At 39.3% G+C, this 9139-nt stretch overlaps 2 protein-coding genes across 2 annotated transcripts; both read left to right on the top strand.

Annotated features, from left to right (window-relative positions):
- Positions 1 to 500: 500 nt before the first annotated feature.
- Positions 501 to 3545, top strand: LOC145629241 (ABC transporter I family member 17-like). Its single transcript, XM_081681787.1, has 4 exons — positions 501 to 654; positions 908 to 1261; positions 2778 to 2965; positions 3130 to 3545. The coding sequence occupies exons 1-4, from the start codon at positions 624 to 626 to the stop codon at positions 3382 to 3384; spliced, it is 828 nt and encodes a 275-aa protein (XP_081537913.1). The 5' UTR covers positions 501 to 623; the 3' UTR covers positions 3385 to 3545.
- Positions 3546 to 5356: 1811 nt separating this feature from the next.
- LOC145628068 (uncharacterized) lies at positions 5357 to 6826 on the top strand. The gene has a single exon (XM_081680393.1). It carries the CDS (start codon positions 5357 to 5359, stop codon positions 6824 to 6826), a length of 1470 nt encoding a protein of 489 aa, XP_081536519.1.
- The last annotated feature ends 2313 nt before the right edge of the window (positions 6827 to 9139 follow it).

The following is a 9139-nucleotide window of genomic DNA, read 5'->3' as shown; positions in this document are numbered from 1 at the left end:
AGAACAAGATTTCATGTGTAGACTCTACTAGTTATGAAGATACAAAAGTGCATCAAAAGGTTCCCACAAGGCCACAAATTAAATGGCTCACAAGTGACTAAATAAACAGAATAATGATTTAGGATTCATCATTTGAAGTCACTAGTGCCCTCTTGGATGTTGTAAGCGATAAATGCAAGAGAAATCTCACCTCTTAAGTGCCATTAATAAAATCCTATAACAATAAAGTCGTGAAAGTTGTGAAATTCAATCTTTACCACTCAACCAAACCTTACTTAATAAGTGATACGCTATCTGTATGAGTCACCCGTGCTCCTATCCCTTGATAAGTGATAACTTTTACTCGAGTTGCTCTACCTAGAATCGAACAAAGTGTTGAAATCAAAGAATAGCCCCACCACACAATAGATTCCACCCAAGAGACAAAAATTACAACCCCCCTCAAATAATACTATCCACTTTAGTTGACACCAGGGAAGGCTCTTTCTCTCATTTTCCTTGTATATTTCAACCAAGTATACTTCCTTCCAAATCTCCACTATTTTCTCCTTCAATATAAAATCATATAATCCAAAAAAAAACAATAATTTATTCATCAAAAACAACATCCTTACAAATTTAACATGTCACCCACTACTGTTGAACCTTTTCAAGGTACGTTCATGCTCCCCTCTCCTATTTTATTTCATTATATAAAATACGAACTAATAGAGCTGATCATATGGCCGGGTTAGGGTCAAATTGTACCCAAACCTGCTAAATTCAAAATAGGCCCAATCGGCCTAACTAGTCAAAGACTATTAATTAATAGTCTAAATGTATATTTAAATCGGACCATGTTTGATCAGCTCTATATATTATTATCGTATAATCATATTTATAATTTGTGTTACGATGGATAATACAGTTGAAGGGGTTGACCCAACAGAGCATCTGCTCGTTAGCATTGAAGATGATAACAATATTATCAATGGTGATGATAAGGTAGAAAAGAAATTTGAAATAAAGAATTTGAGGAAAGTATCAGATAAAGGGGTGTGCATATTAGATGGGGTGAACTTGAAGATATCAAGGGGTACGATCGTAGGGATCATTGGTCCTAGTGGTAGTGGCAAGTCGACGGTGTTACGGGCGATGAACCGGTTGTGGGAGCCGCCGGCTGGGACGGTGTTTTTGGATGGCCGTGATATTTGTGATCTTGATGTGCTCTCCGTTCGCCGTCGTGTTGGCATGCTCTTTCAACTCCCTGCCCTATTTCAAGGTAAATTGTTAGCTTAGCCCTTTTTTTTTTGTTGGAGTTGATCAAAATGGATAACAAATGTGTTGTTATAATGAATCTAATTTGGATATTTATTTTGAAAGTGTACTTTTTGTATCGGATTTTTTGTTTGGGTTTCTTACCATAATTGGTTTTTAAAGTGAGTCTAAAGTGATAAATAGTCAACGTAATTTAAGTGGTTAAAGTTATATGCGAAAGGTAATGAAAACAAAATAAGTGGATTGTTATATATTTGTGGAGTAGTAATAAATGGTTTTGCAAATAGCTTGGTGTTTATAGGAACTATATAAACCCAAAAGTTTTGTGAAATGTGGCTTTAGTAGTTTACTTGAGCTAAATGCAAATAGACTAGCTTAGATCCTTGAGACCTTGAGTGATTAACATCAAAAATTGATTGTTAATGCTAAGTGCCGTATGTGGTACAACGGCACTAAGCCACTAAGGCAGCCAAGGACCGAGGGTCAGAGTGTAGGTCCAAACTTCCTTCTCAATAGAGGGATTCATTTACTTTTATCTACAATAAATACTCCGTAAATTATTAATATATCGGAGAAATTAGGAAGAAAAAATGTTACCCTGTATTTTCACCATTGTTATCCAAACATAGGGAAGAATTTATTGTTCTTTTAGTTCTTATAACAAATTGATATCGATTGAAGACCAACTTTCTTGATTTAAGTCAAAGTATCACTAAGTACAAGTTTACACGAACCTTACATTATTGTTTATAATACAGCGTATGTACCATACTAATCTATACATTCTTTAAAATTTCTAAGAAAGAGTAAGTTCAAATTCTATGTAAGCTTAGAAAGCACTTTGATAAGTTACGGCTTAAAAAGGAATTAGGAACTATTTTACGACTGAGGGAGTGTAATTTTTTTTCGAGGATGGCAAGGCATGAAAACTTTTAGTAAGTCCTCTAATATGCATTTTATGAGATTTGATTCTGAATTACGAATAAATGCTTTGAATACGATCTTGGGTACCCCTCATGAGAGTTGGTCTAAATTATTGAGCTAATAAATTGCTTAACAATTCTTAATTGGTTTCAATCAGTACATTTTCCTGCTTTAAGATTTATAAAATTGCAAATTGATGAAAATCCATGTTTTTTTTAACTAAAAAACAGCAAGTCTATGTCAGTCTAACTTGTTCTGATTTGACAATATTAGATAATGTTCCAAATTATCGAAACATCACATATTCACATAGTGACATGAAATCTTATGAGGTTGTTACATATTTGACTTGTAAATGAATTACACATGAATTTATCCAGATTAATATCGAATCAAAACGTACGTGAAAAGTAATTTTTCGAAATCAATCTTGTGTGATTTATTGTCAGTATATTATTGTCTACCAAATGAGTCGTTATATATTGCAAAACAGAGGAGATATTATACAATGAACTTTCCTGATTACAAGTTTAAGTTTTGATTAGGATTGTTTGTTCAAAAATCTAAAGACCTTAAATTGATGATTTTAATTATAGGAACGGTAGCAGATAACATACGTTATGGACCAAAATTGAAGGGAAAGAAGCTAAGTGATCAAGAAGTGCAAAGATTGCTAAATGCTGCTGATCTTGATTCCTCTTTTATGAACACGAATGGGAACGAACTATCCGTTGGACAACAACAACGAGTTGCACTCGCAAGGACCCTTGCCAATGAACCCGAGGTAACAACAATGACTTACATTCATATAAACTAACTCCGGATCATTTTTTATATCTCACAAATAATACTCCGAAGTTGCATATAATATGATCCGAAGGTAGTACACTGTATGTCCAATTTCATGACTTTCACAAATTCTAATTTTTTAGATTATATTGTTTAAAGGTTTTGCTGCTAGACGAGCCTACAAGTGCCTTAGATCCAATATCGACTCAAAACATCGAGGAAGCACTCGTGAAGTTGAAGACAACACTAGGGATGACAGTGATCATGGTATCTCATAGCATAAGGCAAGTGCAAAGAATAGCTGATATAGCTTGCCTTTTGGTAGATGGTTCAGTAGTTGAAGTTTTGCCGCCTAATCAACTTTCCGATGCTAAGCATCCAATGGCTAAAAGATTTCTCGAGCTTAGTTCTTAATAACCAAATTAAGACATCCTTGTAATTAAGGAGAGAAGTTCTTCGAATGTGAAGAAGATAAGTACCTAATAGAAGAAGATACTTCCTTGATTTGGATGGATATAAAAGACTGATGTAATTGTATAATGGCTCCTAATAAGAAGTTGGTGTATTTTGGATAATGTGTTTGCAATGTGATACATACTACATACAGCGCGTTTCTTCTGGTGGCCGCACCATGCGGCAGGGTGCCAAATCAACAAATGATAAAGTAAACCCCAGATAAAGTAACCCCAGACAAAAGTAACCTCTGACTGACTTAGTAACCCTTGACCAAGTAACCCCAACCCGACCTAGTAACCCCCAACCGACCTACTAACCCCAAGTAACCCCTAACCGACCTAGTAAACCCTAGTAACCCCAAGTAACCCCAAACCGACCTATTAACCCCCGACCTAGTAACCCTTGACCGACCAAGTAACCCCGACCAACCGACACCACTTGTTGCACATTCATTCCCGTACCCGCTGCCCCACGCCACCCCCTTCCCTCCCCACTGTGACAGCGGTCGGCGCCGACGCGAACTCACCCCCCTCCTTTTCCCCCCACCACTACGTCAGCCAACGAACCCCCCTTCCCTCCCCTCAGCTGTCACCCCCTTCCGTCCCCACCGTCACGGCGGTCGGCACCGGTGCGAACCCACCCCCTCCCTTTTCCCACCCCAACAATCCCCCCTTCCCTTTCCCCGTTCTCGCTGCCTGACCCCTACCCCGAACCAAAACCACCCCTTTCCCCTTCCCCCAACCAGAATCCGCCCCCTCGCCCCGTTCCCCCCATCGAAATCGACCCCCCTTCCCCTATCGTTTTGGCCTTCCCTAACCCTAAACTACCACCCCAAAACCACCATAAGCAAAACCCTAAATTCGTTTTGGGTGGTTTGGGGGTGGTGGTTTAGGGTTAGGGAAGGCCAAAAACGATAGGGGAAGGGGAGGGGGTTGATTTTGGTGGGGGGAACGGGCTGGGGGCGGATTCCGGTGGGGGAAAGGGAAAGGGGTGGTTTTGGTTCGGGGTGGGGGTCGGGGCAGCGAGAACGGGGAAAGGGAAGGGGTTCGTTGGCTGCGTAGGGGTGGGGGAAAGGGAGGGGGTGGGTTTCGCGCCGACGCCGACAGGGGGGAGGGGTGGCAGTTGAGGGGAGGGTGGTGGAGGGGTGGCAGTGAGGTGGAGGGGTGGCTGCAAGGTGGTTGAACGGTGGCTAAACTCAGCTAACAGAAATAATATCGACGTAAGTCAGCTGGTAGTGAAATAAATATTTTAGAGATTTGGGTGTTAGCAAAATAATAAAAAAAAAAAGTACTACCTCCGTTAATTGTTTTGTGCAACTTTGAGTGAGTTCACGGTTGCCAATGCAAAAAATGGAGGGCATTGATTAAGGTGTAGTTAGATGGAATTAATTAAATTTGGAGGAGAGAGAAAAAATGGTCCCTCCATGTACTTTAGTGGGAAAATCTTATTCCCTTGGTAGGAAATCAGATTCCCTCTCTTTTTTTGTCAAAATTTCGAACATTTTGAAATTTTGGGAGGGTTTTAAATTCCCTCCACCTTTTAAAAAAAACAAGCATTCAATTCTTTAGATCAACATAAATAGAGCATCAATCAGAGCATTTAAGAGGCTTATAAAAGGAAGCCCCCATTGTCATCCAAGCTTTGATATTTCAAAGCATTAAATACAGCCATCATCAATTTTTAAACATTACAACCAAATGTTTATCTCAAAAGTTAGACCCTAAATTCATAAATTAGCCCCCCATTAACCCAAAAAATTACAGCATAGGGCACATTAGTACTGCACAGAGGAATCCACCATAATCAAGAGTGTTGTTGCTCGTTCTCTATGTACACAAAAGTATAGGGCAGCTTCATCTTGCCAAAAAACTTCATCTGCCACCCCTACAACATCTTCAACAACCTGAAAAAGGAAGGGACCCCCAAAAAAATGGCAGATTTAGATGAATCTCAGCAGTTTGATATCGATGAATTACTGACAGAGGAACTCATGGCAGAAATTTATTTTGAAGAGGAAGAACAAATTCAAGATGAAGACATAGAGTTCTATGATTCTGACAATGAAAACATGCAACATGAAGAACAGTCTACAGAAGGGACTCAGGAAACAAATGAGCAAGGTCAGCAAGAGACCATGCATCAAGATCAAGATCAACAACAAGGACAGAATCATGCAGCAACTACAAGCAACAGAAAACAACTCACCATGTATCAGAGAAGAGAGATTGTTGATGCAATGTTGGTGAAGATGCAAGATGGAACTTTGCCAAGAAGATACAAAATGCAACTTTCCACACAATTCAGAGTGCATAAATCAACAATCACAAGAATATTCACAGACATAAAACAACAGATGGCAGAAGGGAATATGATTGATGTCAGGATAAAAAAGTATGGCAAAACAGGTCCAAAGCCAAGGGAATTCACAGATGAATTCTTACAATCAGTTCCTCTGTATTTAAGGCAAACAGAGAGGTCATATGCAGCAGCACTCAACATTTCACATGTGACTTTGCACTACTTGAAGAAAAAGGGCAGTTTGAGAACACACACAGCAAGTTGCAAACCAGCACTCACATCAGATCACAAGATAGCTAGAATGAAGTGGGTTTTAAGTTATATAAACCCTGTGGAAGGAAATCAGGACCCCAGTTTTGAAGACATGAGTTATGCCATTCACATAGATGAGAAATGGTTCTACTTGAACCCTGACAAAAGGAGGTTTTACCTCCTACCAAGTGAAGAGGATCCATACATGGAACAACAGTCAAGAAGATTCAAGTTAAAGGCAATGTTCATGGCCATTATTGGTAAGCCATTGTATGGCATAAATGGTGAACTACTACATGATGGAAAGTATGGGATATTCCCATTCACAGTCCAAGACAGAGCAAAGAAATCAAGCAAGAACAGAGCAGCAGGAACAATGGTGACAAGGGCCCTTCAGAATGTAAACAGGGAGGTCATAAGGGACATGTTACTCAACAAAGTAATTCCAGCAATCAAGGAAAAATGGCCTGAAAGTCTGCCCAAGAATGTTGTCATACAATGGGACAATGCAAGGCCACATCAAATACCAAGAGATGAGGAGTTTGTTGCAGCAACAACATCCAATGGGTTTAATATTCAATTTGTGTTCCAACCAGCTCAATCCCCTGATCTAAATGTGTTGGATTTAGGTCTTTTCAGGTCTATCCAGTCCTTACAATATCAATCTTTCCCTAAAAATGTTGATGAGCTAGTTGAGAAGGTGATTGAGTCATACAACACATTCAAGCCAGAAAACAATAAGTACATATGGGTCACTCTACAGAGATGCATGATCAAAATACTCAAGGCAGAAGGAGGGAATAGATACAAAATTCCACACATGAACAAAAAAAAAAACTTGAAAATCTAGGTATTCTGCCAAATCAAGTGTTTGTTCACAAAGAGCTAGTGCTAGAGGCTGTAGAGTACTTGAACACAGTGTTCAGACCAGCACCAGAAGAGACTCATGCAACAACACAGGAAATGGAGGTGGATGCAGATTAGACAAGGTTACTCATCAAATCAGGACAACAGCATATACTGCCACACATAACCAACAGAAGTTTGTATGTTTTTTTTTTTATTTTTTTTTTATTGTTTTGCAATCTAAATGAATAGGTGGTTAGGTGTATTTTGTGCGTTAGAGTGTCATATACCACTAAGGCAGTGATGTGAAAGTCCAAGTACTCATGTAATAGGCTTTTTGTAGCCACATTTTGAATGGAATGAAAATGGTTATAATGTGAAGTAAAAAAAACCATAAGAAGTTCATAAGTTTGATGAATACAACAACTCAAACAAGGTTACCTCAACATCACTCACAAAATTGTGAATGATGGAGCTACATACTTGTTCAAATTGAAATTCAATGGAGTCCCTTCATCATTTGGATTACACAATAACAACATACTCATAATAAGAAAGGGACTCCACACTGAGCACTACAAAGGAAACAATGAGGGAATCAAATACAGGGTGTTCTCTTCCACAAAAGGTCATTGAGAACATTATATGCAACAAACAAGCCAAAATAGCCTCATCATTCATCAACCATATTCCCTTATAGGCCAACACTACTTCTAACATGGTGTTTACAAAAAAAAAAAAAAAAAAAAAAAACACACACACACACACACACATAAGAGGCAGCATTTTGTCCATAACCCATCAGACACCAACAATCAATAATCAACCAGAAACCACAACAACAATAAATCCAACGATTACACATCAAATTAGCCAACAATACTCCAACAAGAATTATTCAGTCACCCATCAACACCCACAACCAGATCCAAGGCCAAAAATAACCATATTCAACAAATAATCCACACTCCATCAACAAACAACAAACAGCAACATTTAACACCATAAATTAATCATTAAATTGGGACTTCAACAACCACAATATAACCAGCACACAATCAAACAGATCCATCAATAAATAGGGATTCAAATAAATTAAAGAAAAAATTAGGGTTAGGAATCGTTACGAGAGCAGTCACTCAGAGGGTTGAACCCTAGGGTTCATCCGCCTCACGAAGCATTGCACAACAGGGACAGAGGAAGAGGCAGCCTCAGGTTTCTTGGATGGTGGTTCCTCATCACCCTCCTCATCAGAAGACAAAACGATGTACTCGTTGTCAAGGAGCCCACGCATCCTACGCAAAGCCACACGCGCCGCCTTCCTCGAAGAACGCACCTTTGGTGGTGGCCGTTCCCTCTTAGATCTGGGCTTAGTTGCGCCCACAACACTCCCCTCTGCACTCTCAGCCACCAGATCTAGAGGAGCCTCAGAGAAATCAAGAGATTTCCGACGGGACTCACCCTGTCCTTCCTCCCTCTTCTTCCTTTCTTCCTCATCTATGCTTTTAAGGACTTGACCCAGAGCTCTATAGGTATATAAGGTACAGTAGGGACCCGTTTCACTTGACTCATAGAACTCACGAGGGAAGGAAGATCCAGTCTTGAAGCAATGGATGAGATGGAGGATCAGATTCTCCTCTCCTTTGCCGTTGGTTGCCATGTGCGCATCCTTCAAAGGATCCAGGTTGGGGATCTTTTAGGAGGGAGTAGTGTTTCAGAAAGATCGAAGGAGAGAGGAAGTGGGAAATCGAAGAAAAGATGAGAGAGGAAGTGCAGATCTGGAGAGAGGAAGAAGTGGGAAATCGAAGAACACAGGAGAGAGAAATCCCCAGATGATGAACTAGGGTTCATCTGGAGAAATCTCCAGAAGAAATAGAGAAGCTCAACAATCATCATTAATTGAAGGTGGTTGGGAATGTGAGTAAATGAGAGAGTTGGGGGGAATTGGGGGTAATAAATGGAGGGAGTCATTAGATTTAGGTGATCTGATTAGATTAGGTGAATATGATTAGATTAAAGTAAGGGCAAAGATTAAAAAAAAAAAGTGAGTTAAGTAAGGGTAAAAAGGTCATTCCACAACTTTTTCCTTACTAAAAATAGGAATAAATCTGAAAGTTGCACATAATAGAAAACATCCCAAAATGGAAAAAGTTGCACATAACATTTAACGGAGGTAGTATTAGGGTTTTCTAAGTTATGCCCCCAAACTTCTTCTTTTTCTAAGCTGTATCCATACTTTTTCAAACGTCTAAGTTGTGCCCTCAACCTCACTAATTTTTATTACCAATAACCTTTAACGTTAACAATAACCTTTTTT

This window comes from Chenopodium album, chromosome 4 (genome assembly GCF_948465745.1).
Source record: "Chenopodium album chromosome 4, dcCheAlbu1.1, whole genome shotgun sequence".
NCBI lineage: Eukaryota > Viridiplantae > Streptophyta > Magnoliopsida > Caryophyllales > Amaranthaceae > Chenopodium > Chenopodium album.
Note: the sequence above shows the minus strand (reverse complement) of the source record. Positions and strands in the feature narration are given on the sequence as shown.

Excerpts from the sequence above, each read along its gene's own strand:
- LOC145628068 (XM_081680393.1), top strand. The coding sequence starts at position 5,357 with ATGGCAGATTTAGATGAATCTCAGCAGTTTGATATCGATGAATTACTG.
- LOC145629241 (XM_081681787.1), top strand. The coding sequence starts at position 624 with ATGTCACCCACTACTGTTGAACCTTTTCAAG. Across the intron at positions 655-907 it reads TACTGTTGAACCTTTTCAAG|TTGAAGGGGTTGACCCAACA; the intron begins GTACGTTCATGC and ends TGGATAATACAG. Across the intron at positions 1,262-2,777 it reads ACTCCCTGCCCTATTTCAAG|GAACGGTAGCAGATAACATA; the intron begins GTAAATTGTTAG and ends TTTTAATTATAG.